Source organism: Cucurbita maxima, unplaced genomic scaffold (genome assembly GCF_002738345.1).
Source record: "Cucurbita maxima cultivar Rimu unplaced genomic scaffold, Cmax_1.0 Cma_Scf00010, whole genome shotgun sequence".
Lineage (NCBI taxonomy): Eukaryota > Viridiplantae > Streptophyta > Magnoliopsida > Cucurbitales > Cucurbitaceae > Cucurbita > Cucurbita maxima.
In genome coordinates, this window is record NW_019272026.1 from 1,415,190 (window position 1) to 1,430,025 (window position 14,836).

A 14,836-nucleotide genomic window follows, 5' to 3' on the forward strand; every position below is an offset into this window, starting at 1 on the left:
AATGTAGATAGATATCTCTGACAGTGATTTCAATTTTTAAATACAAATTCGAACATGGGTTAGTGCATAAGATACTATCATTTTAAAAGTCTATAATTCAAATTCGAGTATTGTTTAGTGCATAAGACATTAACGATTATTTCAACGACAAATTCAAGCGGAGTCTAGTGTAGAACATACTGATGAACATTTCAAAAGTCAATAAAAAAAAAATCAATTTATTCTTCTAAACTTTAAAATTATATCGATTAAAACTTTAATCTATTAATTATACTAATTTAAACCCTATAATTTTATAAATGAATCGATTTAAACCCTTCACGGTTGGATATTATTTTGAATTTTAATTTGTAATCGAGCTCAATTTTGTTTGTATATTTTAGTTTATTAATTCTAATTGGCTCTATCATCAATGAAACGATTTTCTAATTCAACTATTACGTAAGTGTGAAATTAAACCATCATCTTTTAAGACATAATTATTAATGTCTTATCTACTGAGCTTTACCAAGACAACTATCAATGAATCAGTCGGAAAAAATTTACGTGTAAGTTTGGAAATTTTGTTGATAATATTATATTCATAACCAATTTTCCATACAAAGTGGGGGAGAAAATGACCGTTTTAGGCCGTGTAATGACTTTCTTCTCCCATGGGCAAAGAAAAAATTTGTTCAGTGTTGGAAAACCTTTCACTAGGAGACGCATTTTAAAGCCGTGAGAGAAAGCCCAAAAGGGAAACCTCAAATAGGACAATATCTGATAGCGATGGGTCTGTGTCATTACAGAGGAGGTGAAGAATGTAGCTACCTTCTTGGCATCTCCTCCTTTTTTAGCTTCTGCTATAACTGGTTCTGTTATCTATGTTCACGACGGATTGAATGCCGTGGGAGTGGGAGTCGATAGCCCGATATTTGAACAACTTTGATCTTAAACGCTAACCAACAACACCAGACACCCTAGCTGATTGTTGAAATGAAAAAGGAAGAAATTGCTTATTCTTCAAGCTTTGAGCCAAGTCCTTGCTTATCTCTTCTTGTTCTTGCTTCCATAATTTCCTTCTAACTTATATTTCACTTAGCCCTAATCCAGCAAGAGTTCTTTTTCTACTCCAAGGATATGACAATTTTCTATATGGTTTTTCAAATCAACAGTCAATCTTGTTGGATGAAAGTCCTATGTCGGCAAATTTAGAGAATGATCATAGGTTTATAATCAAAGAATACTATCTTCATTGGTATGAGACCTTTTGAAGAAGCCCAAAGCAAAGCCACAAGAGCTTATACTCAAAGTGGACGTGGACAATATCATGCCAGAAGAGTTGGGTTCATCTAACAAATCTAATAAGATGTATGTAAAAAAAAGGTTGGTTCAGACTTCAAAGAGATTGAATTACGCAAACATGCTTATAATTAGAAGCAATATACTTTGGTTCTTACAAACTACAAAACAAAATGGCCCTACTTTGGACTATCATTCCTTGTAATTAGCCATTCTATTTTTACGTGGTTAGTATCAAGGGGAACAAAAAATGACCTTTACAAAATGATAGGAGCTTGATCTAAACTACCCAAAAGGCATGGTACTACTCCACAAACATCATTACAGCTCAATCGAAACTATGTTAGAAGATTTTAAGTTCGCCAATCATTTTCTCTTCGAACCTAATTATCTATTTACGAGGCAACCGTTAAATATACAACCAACAGAACAAAAATGGTAGTTTTCGGAGCTCTAGTTAACCATACCTTGACTAAGCTTTCTCTTACACCTCAAGATTGCAGTTGCTCCTGAATGAGCGCCATTATCAGGAGAATCTTCAACAACAGATTGCATAACTAAACCTCGATTTCGCGACAGCTTTCGGATTGGTGTAGTAGGCAATGCTGCTGCTTCAGAATCGTCCGTTGATGCTTCTGCTTGAGGCACCTGCGCTGAGTTCAGAATGTTCCTGTGTGGCATCAGCTCATCTCCAACTGGTACCATATCCACCATCGGCTGCAAATAAATATCACGTCTTTTATATCTATAATGATCCTCTATCCAATATTGAATACACTCAAATCAAGAGGGCAGAATATTTTATGTACCTTCCAATCCATGAAATCGAATCTGAATATAAAATGACTGTAATTAACTTCATGTGACATAATGGCACTATGGGCAGGGGCATTCTTCGGTGCTGAAAACGTTGGCAGGGAAATGTAAGTATAATACAAAGAACGCGATGTTTTCAAACAAAAGCATAAAACGTTTAGTTTGTAGATACTCACACACAAAATGAGAACCATTTTTATCAATAGTTATCGCAGCCCGACCATCCTTAACTAGAAAGGATAGAGCAAATAAATTCTCTACTGTCTGAGCAAAAGACTTTCTATTCAATATCAAATGCTCGAGTTTAACGGTTTTATTCCTCCTCAAAATTCCAAACATGATACCCATGTTCTTATCTGTATCTGTTTTTTCTTCAGATCCATTATCTTCAACCTGCGTGTATGAATCACAGAATAATACAATGTCAAATTCATAAGAAACAAACATAAAGAGCAATCAATTTCACAAACCACTTAAGCAAAAATAAAATGTTATAGATAATAAGCGAAGAATGTAATGCAGTCCAGCGTTGAGGGGTGACTCCAATCAAACTTCATTAAGGTACAGCTGAGGCATTAGCAAGTTCAATGACACACGTCGGGCAAGAAAAGAAATAAATGTATGTGCAGTAAGGCATTAGCAAGTTCCATCTAGCGAAACGCGCTTGTGTTAGTCTCCACATTAATGGGGTGCTTCAAAAATTTACCATACTAGGAATTTTTAATGCAACTCCTTTTACAAGCCTAAGCAACAAATTAACAAAGCTCATAACAGAGTGGCAGATGACTCACTCAATCCTCGATCCAAAATACTTAAATATCAAAATCTTTACGTTCTAACCTCTGCAGGTCTATAACTTTCAGTGGGTCGGGAACGTTTCCTGGAAATATTAGTAGTTTTTCGCTGCTTCAACTGATTGCTCATAGGTCCTAGCCTTGAAAAAGAACACAACAAAAAAAGTTATATAATTGAATTAAAACATTAATTGAAGACAATTCAAAAGGAATCCATGAATCTCACATGGTGCGGCATCCATGGCAATTCATGAAAATAGAGGAAACACCGAGTCCAATATCTTTCCAACTAACAGAAACCAGGTTGTTTTCTTCACATGTTATATTACCGTTAATGTCAGCAAACTCTCTGAGAAGACAACTGACAAAATCTGATGGAGTAACACCTTCATTCGACTGAGACATAATAGAGGTCACGAGGGAGCTTGCAATATCTTGCAACGCCTCTGCATCTGCAACTTGTTCCCTTGGCTTATGAACTGAAACCCAAATGGAAACACAACCATGTCACACAGCTGACAAGATCAACAGGAATGTATGAATGCAGGGGGGAAGCCAAAGATGCACAATTTCGTCGTTTTAATCTTGTTGGTGAAAATTCTAAGAGTTGTGCCGTAATGCCACAACCAAAATGGTGTAATACTCAACTATTGTGGTAGAGGCGGAAGTAAGATTAATCGCACTCACACACCCACATATAAACAAAGAGACACAAAGATTTACATGGTTCGGAGAGAAGAAATTCCCCTAGAGAATCACTATAACCGAAATATTTACAAGTGTATCTCTCACACTCTCACACTACCAAATGGTTATGAACTAAATGCTAGTTAATAACCAAAATAAATGAAATTATAAACCATCAAACGTTATGAACTAAATGAGAGTAAAAGAGACAACAGTTCTGGAATGAAAAAACGAGAAAGGAAGAGTACAGAGATACCTTGCTCGTGCAACTTTTCCACCTCATTGATGATAACATTAAACTTATCCAAATCCTTCGACAAGTCCTCTCTTCGTTCTTCGAAGTAAGGAAACCAATAAAAACCGATTACACACAGTCAAATCAAACCCACAACTCAAAATCCAGCTCTAATTCAAAATGCAGAGACTCATCCTACCGCTAATCTCATGAATAACAGCAAGGTACCGAGAGCGAAGAACCCGCCGCTTCGACAACTCTTGCTGACCCTCTTCTTCTACAGTCGTATTGTCCACGCCGGACTTCTCTCGCTCCCAAGCTACCCTCTCCCGCTTAACGTCCCTTAAACTCGCAGCATCGACAGCAACGGAGCCGCCTCTACTCCGATTATTGCGGCTGCTGGAGGCGGGTTCGCGTTTGACAGGCCTCATCGTTAGGATCGCGCAATGCAAGCCGTTATCCAAAATTAGGGATCAAACTCAGGGAGAATAATCGAAAATTGGTGAGGAATCAGAACGTCGCAGATGAAATTGAGAGTAGAAATCGAGATTTTCTGCTAAAAAAATTTGAATTTGGAGAGAGAGAGAAAAGAAAAACAGAAGAGGAAAAGAGCGGCCGTCTCCGAGTACTGAAATTTCGCGCCGTCGGTGTCGGAGGTTTCCATTTCCGATTTCTTCTTCACAGCTTATGCGACAAAATTTATTTATACTATTTTATTGCTAGTGTTTCTTATGATTTACCCAAATCTGATAAGACCACGTTCCACTCGCTCTTCTATCTCTCCCACTCTCTTCTGAAGAGCCGGCAAGTTCTTAAGCGTCCGAACACGGAATATCCAATAGTCCTATCTAACGGTTATTCTATTTCTATCATTTCATACTCTACCGGGTCTGGAACTCCGAGACAAAGCTAGAATAGCCAACTTTTGAATTAGCTCCGAGTTTTGCTTGGAAGGTGCATAGTGCTGCCTTCTATGAGCATTCAGATACTTAATGAGTCTACACTCTGCCATTACCGTATCGGAAGAGAGAAGCTCAAACGAGTTAACCCCAACAAAAATCTTACTGTCAACTCAAAAACACCACAACGTGAGACAAGGAAGTTAGACAAAGTATTTATATCCACCTAGGAAGATAAATAGCGAGGTTGATGTTATATTAGGGTCAGAATTGCTGCCATGAACGAGTGTCATACGCCTGAATCCAAGCTAGCTGAATTCTACGTGCAGTTAAATGATTTACAAACAGTTGGAATTGCATCCGGTTAAATTTTAGTTGAGGCTTAAATTTTATCTGTTCTAGCCATTTTTTAACTCAGGTTTTTGGTTGGTTCGAGACATTTTGGCGTATTCTAGACCAAATTCAGTCCAATTAAGTTATATGTGTCAATTTAAATCCGTTCTTTAGTCGATTTAGTAGTGCATTTCACTGTTGAGAGCTGCCTTTAGAACAATTAAGTTGTATTGGCTCCATGAACTTTAAGGTCGTTTGGTCGAATGAATAAAATGTTGTAAATGGAATTGCATCCCGTTAAAACTAAATTTAAGAATGTTCAGTTAAGAAAATCTCGACAGCATCAAGTTGAGCTTATACAGTATGCAGACTGACTTATTGCTTAAATGTTTACGAGCTAGATTGATTAGAATTGTTTGATGCATAAATAACACATATCATGTGGCTTTTATTCCCGTATTATTCATTGAAATATTATATATATATATATATGTATTATGTGATACATGTACAGTCATGTATGATCAACCATTATATTATACGGTCATGCATATGATATATAAGACACCATGAACATGATTATGTATATGTTTTTTCGAGACACCACAAATATGAATTTGTACCTGCTCTATGAAAGACCATGGTTACAAATGCACGTCTCGTGAAATGATGAAGTCATGAAATGTATTAAAATATTACTGTGTATCATATCACTAAACCATGAGTTTACATGCGAGACATCTTACATGTTGTATGCTCATGCAACTATAGATTACTTCTCGAGTTATGTAATGTATGGACATATACATTCACGACATTATTTTTTTCGTTGATTTTTTAGCAGTGTGAGTGTGCGCTTACCCATAGTCAAAATTAAGGAGTATGTTAACGAGTCTGCCTAGGACCCAAGTGCATGTATATAGACCATATGTAGAGAAGTGTTATACATCCAACCCTGCTCGAGAATGCAAGTAGGGTCAAATATCAATCATGAAATTTGGTCCAAACAATCATCATACATGTTATATGTGACTGTATTTTCCGATCTATCAATGATGTCGCTTATTGAGTATTTTTAAAACTTATCCTTTCATTAATAATTCTTCCGATAAAAGCAAGGGACCTATGCACAGTTGGCTGCTTGTACTGCAAAGATCGTGAAATAAATTATTTTCGATGTTAGTTTTTGCATGATTTTGTTATGTTTATTCAAGTTCATTGATTTTCAAAATAAAACGTTTTAAATGTTTCTTATAGATTCTAAAGTTTTAAAAATATTTTTGCTTTAATATGATTTGAAATGTTATAACATGCATATAGTATCGGTCTTATATTTAAGATGAAAAATAGATCGTTACAATAACTCGAGTGATATAGAATATATACCCTCGACTAAGAGGTCTAAAGTTCATATCCAATTTCTAATGGAACGTCTTTCACAATCCCTCGAGAGATAGTTCACTAATAGACCAAAGGATAAGTAATTCGACGCATTCACGTCCAAGTCATGAATGTTTGGAATCCATATCATGCAAGAAGACATTGGTTTTGCTAATTCGAATTGAAGGGTGATATAAAATTGGTCTATTTTCGGGATCATATCCATAGTTAACATAGTTAGCAGCTAGGTTAGCCGAAATATGGTTATCGATTCAAGGACGCAAGGTGCACCTGTTTTTTCAGGGTAAGAAGGGGTAGAGAAAATAAATCGATCCAATGTTCGAGTACCAGGCGCTACGACACTGAAGTAACCCATGTCATACTCTCAGGAGAAGCTCAAACGACCTTCAATAAAAGGTACCTATACCTGAAACCAACACAGGTAGATAGGTAGAGAATACCTAGGGGCCAGACAACTCTCTCTAAGGAACTTGGTAAAATAGCTCCATAATTTCGGGAGAAGGGATGACTCCTCATAAAGGGGGTCACAGTGACCAAACTCGGGCGACTATTTACCAAAAACACAGGTCTTTACAAAGTTGTAAGAGCATGTATGGGGGCTGACACCTGCCCAGTGCCAAAAGGTCAAGGAAGTTAGTGACCTAATGACAAGGGAACTGACGACCGAAGCCCTGAAAGATGTTCCACTAGAATCTTTCGACTGGAACGAGGAAATGAGCAAAAACCCAAAAACAGAAGTAGAAGAGGAAATACTGCGTCGACGACTGACTCAAGTGCCCCGAACCGCGCAAAATACCCTCTAAGCTCGAGTTTACCGGGGATCTTAGAGGGGCACCCAATCAATACTGCTATGAACATCGACTGTAACTATAATTAAATAGGAACATAGGAATTTTAAAAAAAAAAATATGCAATATTCAAAAAGTTGAAATATTAAATTAGCACTATAATATAATAAATTAAAGAGAAAATGTTCATTTTATAACTTCTATGATTTTGTTCTCCACAAATTTGCTCTCAAATCTATCATTTCCGCTTGAAGAAAATCGATTTCGCCATCAAATTAATCGTCCTCTTACCGTCTTCCCAACCATTCTCCGTCAGATTGTTGTATCAATCTGCTTCCCAACCAAAATCATTTAAAATCCTTTTATCCACTTCATATCCCTTTAGTTCCTGTTCATCTCCGTGTGATTTTTCCGGTGTCGGCGATGTCGAGCTCTACCCTCGAGTCTTTTAAAGTTGAAACCAGTGATGGGGTGAAGCTCCAGACGCGGGTTTTCAAGCCAAAAGATGAGGAGGTAAGGCAAAATCTGGTGGTTGTTTTGGTCCATCCTTACTCCATTATGGGTGGTTGTCAAGGGCTTTTGAGAGGAATTGCCTGTGGGTTAGCGGAGAGCGGTTATAGGGCTGTGACTTTTGATATGAGGGGTGCTGGGAAATCGTCTGGAAGGGCTTCTCTCACTGGATTTGCAGAAATTAAGGATGTTGTTGCTGTTTGCAAATGGGTTTGTGAGAATTTGTCTGTTCATCGAATTTTGTTGGTGGGTTCATCTGCAGGTATGTTGTTTTTGAGTTTCTTCTGTGAAATTTTGGTCTCGGATTGGTTGTCTGGTTTGGTGATTGCTTTGGGATATGATTGTTCTTACATATTGATTCAAATTCTTTTCAAGATCATGTTCTAAATTGCTGTCTGTCACATTTGATTTCTTTTGTGGAATGGAACTCTCTGGTTGGTTGTTGTATGATATCGATTCATGGAAAACAAGAATTTATTCATGATCTTCTTGCTCAGAGAAAAGTAAGTGCCTGAAATGGCTGTGACTGTTTCTGTTTTATAAGCTTTATATGTGTGTATATATATATACATATATGCGTGTATATATATACATATAGACTGGTGGAATGACATTGAAGATTTTGAATGTGGAAGATGTAAGAGAGATTTCCCAGGTGATTAAATGGAATAAGGCTTGAAAATACAAATTTTAAGATGTAGTATTGTATCTGAGATCCAAAGAATCAATCAAACAAGAGAAGCTTTCACTTTCTTGTGAGATCCCATATCGGTTGGAGAGGAGAACGAAACATTCTTTATCAGGGTATGGAAACCTCTCCCTTTTAAAAACCTTGAGAGAAAGCCCGAAGAGGACACTATCTGCTAGCAGTAGGCTTGTGTCGTTACATTTCCTTTTTGAGATCCAAAGAATTGATCAAATAGGAAGCTTTCCTTTTAAGACATAATCTTAAGGCTTGCTAATTGTCGTGAACTCACCAAAACTAGGCTAGCAAGTGTCCTTTTAGTTCAGTGACGATGTTGCTTCAGTTATCTATATGGTCTGGTTTCCTCGCACATGAACTGTCCAGGACGAAACCCGTTCGAGATAAAATAATGCCACATCTTGGAAGAGGGTCTACACCCTTTTGCTTTCTCATTTTACAATGTCAAACCTGCTACTATCATATATCACATAGGCACATCGTAGACAATGGGAAGAAATATAGCTTCAAAGCAAGACCTAGGTGGGATTGAAGGAGGGGGATGATGCATCTAACAAAACTTAGCCCAAGAACATTATTTCCTATTAATTTGTGTCCTTTGCAGGGGCCCCTATTGCAGGCTCATCTGTGGATTTGATAGAACAAGTGGTAGGCTATGTTAGCCTTGGCTACCCCTTTGGCCTAGCTGCCTCAATTCTTTTTGGAAGACACCACAATGCTATTCTACGGTCTCCAAAACCGAAACTTTTCGTGATGGGCACACGGGACGGTTTTACGAGCGTGAAGCAATTGCAGAATAAGTTAAAATCTGCAGCAGGACGTGTTGAATCACATCTAGTACGAGGCGTGAGCCATTTTGAAATGGAAGGCCTTGCATATGACTCTCAAATGGTGGATCTTATCCTTCATTTTCTTGCTTCTTTGTAGGATAATTCCATCAACTTTATTCAGAATATTTGTGTATTAACTCCTTGTGCGTTGTGAAGGAAATTCTTAGAGTTTGGCTCAACAAATTCTGTCATAGTGTTGAATATGTATTGATACAACAGCATATATGAGAGGCAGGGAGCTACTAATCTACAAGAGATTCTATTGACTATAGAATAAGTTTTACAGAGAATATTTCTACTGAAGTTAAAGCTAGGGATCAAAATAAGACAAGAACTCTTAGTACAATCAATAAACAAAAGGCAAGGCAAGGCAAGGCATTAGTAACTGCACGGTTGGTCATAAAAGTTCGAAAACGCCACAACGGAGCGAGCATGCTGTTGAGTTTTCCGTTCAACAAAATCGTTTCATCACTGTTGTCGTCGATCATTGGCAGGCCTGCTGCAGGTTTAGGCATTTTGATTCTTTGCCATTTTGGAGCTTCGGCCACTTGATCGTCATACACGAACCATTGATTGTCCTTGAGAATATGGTTCTCTCCCATCTGCTTGAATCCCAAAAAATAAATGACAAAACGAGGAAGATACGTCGCCTTCTCATAACAAGTAACCCAATTTAACCTTCGTCATTTTAACTTAGAAAAAGAAAAACATGTGATGAAATGGTGCCATTCAAGTTGCAAGTTCAATAATCAGATGAGTTTTTTTACTCCTTCAACTTGCTAATGTTCAACCAAATACATTGACAACAAATACAGAACTAATGCAATATCATGTAATTTATCAACTGCACACCAGTAAGCATATGTTTAATTAGTTATTACCACTTTCACCATCAGATGCATCTTCGAGCCTTGCAATCGTGTCGACAAGGGATTGCTCATGGTCCTGCATTTGTATAGATTCAGATTTAGTTGCACAAATAAACACACATAGCAACGTTAAGGTCGAGACCGGACAGTTCATACTTTCAGCACTTTCTTAGCCTTTTCAATCTCCATGGGATCCGGATTATTAGCACCAAATACTTTTTCCACCTGCTTGAACAACTCCAACAAGGAAAACAAAGTTAGCCAAAATGAATGTTCACAATAACTTTTTTTTTTTGGTTAGATAAGAAACAACTTCACAGATGATATGAGATCATATTAGATCCGGCACACCTCCTTAATCAGCATGTCTGTGTGAAGTATTTCAATATCACCCATAGCCTGCTTCCGAGATCCATTATGAGCTACGGGCAAGTCTTTCCTCGATTGACCCTTCATGGTTCCTCTACCCTTTCCACCAGCAGCAACTGCACCGCCTCGTGTCATGGACTTCTTACTGCCCCTCCCGTGCCCAGGGCGTGCCCCACTGCGAGATAATACCGAATCCTCTCGTTCCCATCTAATATCTTCAGGAGAAATCTAACAGAAAAGATGTATAAACAATTCATAAGTGACAATATTCGAATTCAGATCAGGATTTCCAATAGAAATATGAAAACTGAGTATATGGCCCGCCATTTCATCTTTCAATTAGTAGTCCTGATCTCTAAGTGAATAATGAAGCCACATTTTCAGATGATTTGGTTTATAATCAACAGCAATGACTGTTAGTGGTTCAATTTGAGCATAAGCTGTTCAAATTCTTGAACAGCTGCATATAAATCACAAGCAATAAACCAGCAAGATCTCGAGCTTATAAGGTTGGAGGACAGTTAACTCTAAAAGATTCCACTCTAAATCACGAGTCCTACAGAGACGTGACATCATTACTGCTGCATAAATTATCCTCCAGGTGCAAGTTTGATCTAAGAGCTTAAAATTATGCACCAGAATACATTACAAGAATGTATAATGTTGTCATTACTTCACCTTCACCAGTAAACAACTGTTACAAGAACAAACCAAACAGAACCCATTCTATAATGAAGCAATCGAAGTACAAGCTCAGATTGTCTATCACATAGAATATTGCAATATGGCTATAAACATCCTACTGATCACGACATCTATAATGTTTAACTCTAACCTAGGTCCAAGCTGAGGAAATATAAAGTTGATCTCAAAAATAAACTAAACAAAATCCAAAATGCTTCTCATTTGTCATCTTGAATATGTGAAGAGCAATTCTTTCAATAAAAGTAACATTCCTGAGAAGAATACACGAACAAAGGGAAATCTAGCAAGCCCCTTGTTTATTTATTCATTTTGAGGGTAGGGCGGAATACCTCTTTAAGGTTGACCCATTCCCATGTCTCGTGCGCTGTATTAATATCGTACACCAAAGCATGACGGCCCTGACCCAAATAAGGATATGTGAGATCAAGGAGAACCAACGTTTAGAGTAAAACCAATTCAGTAATAGAATAAACCTCGGCATGGTTATAATCAGTTATAACAGCCTCATAGAAACTGTTGTCTTCAGGCCATCTAGTCCAAACTTTCCGTCCAATTAAGGGTTCGTGGGTCGCTGCTTCAGCATTTTCATTTGAAGCAAAGGCTCCTAAAGAACCTCGATTATTCACTTGGCCACTTCCGTTAAGACCTGTATGCATGGACTTCAAAACAAGTGCTGCAATTAATGCAATGCATTGACCAGATAATAGAAGACAATAAAATTAAACAGAGAAAAATTACTCTAAATTCTTCAACAGGTACAAGTACAAAATATAAAACTTACTGATTTTGTCTTTGTAGTCCTAGCTCCAGGGGGTGGACCACGTCTTAAGGCTGATGAAGATGGTTGCGTACCAGTGGGTATTGCAGATGTAGGTGCACCTTGGGATGTTTTCTGTTTCTTCCGTGATGCAGAGGCAGTGGGGCTTGGTACGAGATCGGCCATGGGTTGATCAGAATTGAGCTTTCCAGGTTGGAGCCCATTTGTTGTTCTCCATTCCCTAAGAGCATTAATCATAACAATAAATTACAAAATAGCATGGTCCATACCAGCTGTTTTAAGTAGCAGTACAGGACAAGCTATACCATATGCAAAATAAACGATCATGAATAATCAAACCTTATTCTTTTGATGACATCGTCTGCATTTACCCTCGATAAAAGTTTTCTGTGTTCCTCATCTGATACTCTCAATTCCTTTCTTAATTCTGTTATTAAACTTTCTTTCTCCTGACAAGTTAAGATTGTAAGGAATCAGAAAGCTGAGCATAAAAATTAATTTGATGAATGCAAAGAACAAAACAATTAGAGAAAAAGATACCCATGTAATTGCATCGGATTGAGCTTTAAAAGCACGCAGGACTGAACTATATGCTTCCTGCTCGATTTGGTGGATCTGCATTTCCATATCACCAAGCATCCTAGGTAATGTAGAAGAATTTATTGGTGCAGATCTTCCATTCCCAGCAGGAACTCCACCCCTTTGAAATCTATTTTGATGAGGAGGAGGAAGGTCGTCGTCTGTTCCTGTAGTTGTTTTACACCATAAAGTCTTAAATCTGGAAGAAGAAATCTCCAGATGAATGCTGCCATTCTAGGAAGCATATATTAAACAAACAAAATCCTCCAAGCAAGTTCATAAGGCTCCTTCCGTACTGTCTTACAGGCAGTCGCTAATTATGCACGAACACCAAATTTAAACAGAATATAAATGTCAATTCATTACCCATTATAAAACTAGAGTAGTTCTTAGCTGGTGAAGACAAAGACATAACTAGAAAAAATGAGCTAAATTAAACGAGAGAAAGGAGAAAGGTCATATAGCCAAAGGGAAATATTTATACTGACACAACAGAATGGATCACAAGAAAGACTTATTTCATTCATTTAAACAAGTTAGCACAAGACTCCATTTGGTAAAAAAAATTTCACTAGAACATAGCAGCATGGCAAGAAGGCAAAATCGAGTCTACCGGATTGCTGGGAAAAAAAGCTACTGTAATTTACAAGTAAGAAAGGCCTAATGGACAGAAAAAAATAATTTTAACCCTGAATGACTAAGGCTCCCATTGATAACCATATCGTTTTTACTTTTCTATCTTTGAAAATTGTACTTATTGTACTTATTTCTTCACAATTCTTCCCTCTTAAAGAAAACCTGGATTCTATGCCAAATTCTAAGCATAAAAATATGTAAACTGTTCTTGTTTTTATGTTTGAATCCAAATTCTAACCATAAAAATAAGTATGTAAAATGTTCTTGTTTTTATGTTTCAAAACTTGGCATGAATTTGGATAACTTTTGTTAGGAAGTAGATGAGAAAATAAAGGAACTCAAAAGTAGTATCTATGAGCTTAATTCTCCAAACTCAAAAAACAATAACCAAATGGGCCTAAACTTAAAAGTGTCTAGGAACAGCCAACGGAGGTAAAGCAAGCAACAAAAAGCATAACAAATGGGGGAAAAAAATCAACATACAGCCACTCACTTCCATTATAAAATTCGTTTCTAAATGAACTTATCAGCTACAAGTACTGGAAGTGGATGAAATACTTAAAACAGCGGGAAAAAAACTAGCCCTTATCAAGAGTAAAGCATAATTCAGAAGGCAAACTGCTATTGAACCCTAGAAAACCCTTCAAAAGTTCAAAACCAATCTTTTCAATTTACTCACCGCTGCTATCCGACGGTTCATACTCCATGGGAAGTTCCTCCCACCCAAATCAAAGATAAACCACACGAACCCACGAACAGAAAGCAACTTCCCGACAAACCCAACTCTCAAAACGCGGTAAAATTTCTCAGGATTCAACAGGAACAAAAACAAGCAAACCCAACACTGAACCTTGCAGAATATGGCCCCAACTCCAAGCTCAAACGCCACCCATGGAAGTCCAAGAAGCTAAATTTGCAGACCCAACACGGATCGAGTGAGAATCAAGACTCGATCCGCTCGGAATAGTTCAGTCGACGGCAAAAGAATTTCAAGCAATAAAATACGAATTTGACACAACTAGGGATTGGGAATTCAGAGTTGGATTTTTTCCTAGCGTTTTCTCGAGAAGAGGCTTGAAGAAGGTGTGAAAGATGAACGAGACGAGAGAAGCCGTTCAGGGTTGGGAGGGAAGGCGGACTTGAAATCGATTATTGTCTCCAATCCGTCCATTTTGTTTTCCCGTTAATAACTTCATTCAAGTCCGTCTAACTATTTAAAAATTAATATTACGTCAATATCATCGCTTAATTATTAATATCTTTATTGTTATCTTAAAAAATGCTAAAAAAAAATAATAAATATCTTTAATCAATGTTCAAATTGATAAATATAACATTAATTAATTAATAGCATAAATTAAAACGATTTACTTTTTAAAATTGAACCAAAATAAATAAATTAAACTTGAAACCCATTTAAATTTTAAGAATTGATTGTATTTAATTATTGAAATTTTAATCTTTTTTACTATAATTTAATTGATTAATATACATTAATTAACTATTATTTTCCTTCATATTTGCATTAATTTAATATTTTTTATATTTTTTATACATTAAAATTAAGGAAGAAACATTTTTTTTGCATATATATATATATTTTGGTAGCGTGTGGACTTTGAG

At 37.0% G+C, this 14,836-nt stretch overlaps 3 protein-coding genes across 5 annotated transcripts; 1 reads left to right on the top strand and 2 right to left on the bottom strand.

The window, feature by feature from the left end:
- Nucleotides 1-1,395: 1,395 nt before the first annotated feature.
- LOC111485470 (non-structural maintenance of chromosomes element 4 homolog A-like) lies at nucleotides 1,396-4,499 on the bottom strand. The gene is made up of 7 exons (XM_023132370.1): nucleotides 4,013-4,499; nucleotides 3,835-3,912; nucleotides 3,118-3,370; nucleotides 2,938-3,031; nucleotides 2,274-2,490; nucleotides 2,091-2,182; nucleotides 1,396-1,998 (listed from the first exon to the last, which is right to left on the bottom strand). The coding sequence occupies exons 1-7, from the start codon at nucleotides 4,242-4,244 to the stop codon at nucleotides 1,735-1,737; spliced, it is 1,230 nt and encodes a 409-aa protein (XP_022988138.1). The 5' UTR covers nucleotides 4,245-4,499; the 3' UTR covers nucleotides 1,396-1,734.
- A 2,929-nt stretch (nucleotides 4,500-7,428) lies between these two features.
- Nucleotides 7,429-9,532, top strand: LOC111485512. The gene is made up of 2 exons (XM_023132436.1): nucleotides 7,429-8,006; nucleotides 9,052-9,532. Exons 1-2 carry the CDS (start codon nucleotides 7,658-7,660, stop codon nucleotides 9,372-9,374), a joined length of 672 nt encoding a protein of 223 aa, XP_022988204.1. The 5' UTR covers nucleotides 7,429-7,657; the 3' UTR covers nucleotides 9,375-9,532.
- Nucleotides 9,518-14,370, bottom strand: LOC111485457 (protein EMSY-LIKE 3-like). Of its 3 annotated transcripts, none has more exons than XM_023132347.1 (10): nucleotides 13,893-14,370; nucleotides 12,539-12,744; nucleotides 12,338-12,447; nucleotides 11,983-12,218; nucleotides 11,694-11,935; nucleotides 11,550-11,618; nucleotides 10,498-10,743; nucleotides 10,303-10,371; nucleotides 10,159-10,222; nucleotides 9,518-9,882 (listed from the first exon to the last, which is right to left on the bottom strand). In XM_023132347.1, the coding sequence occupies exons 1-10, from the start codon at nucleotides 13,918-13,920 to the stop codon at nucleotides 9,833-9,835; spliced, it is 1,320 nt and encodes a 439-aa protein (XP_022988115.1). In that variant the 5' UTR covers nucleotides 13,921-14,370; the 3' UTR covers nucleotides 9,518-9,832. The 3 variants fall into 3 exon arrangements, with proteins under 3 accessions (XP_022988115.1, XP_022988116.1, XP_022988117.1); XM_023132348.1 differs by having other exon boundaries at nucleotides 9,518-9,879; nucleotides 11,694-11,934; nucleotides 11,982-12,218; nucleotides 13,893-14,369; XM_023132349.1 differs by having other exon boundaries at nucleotides 11,694-11,879; nucleotides 12,002-12,218; nucleotides 13,893-14,368.
- Between the last annotated feature and the right edge of the window lie 466 nt (nucleotides 14,371-14,836).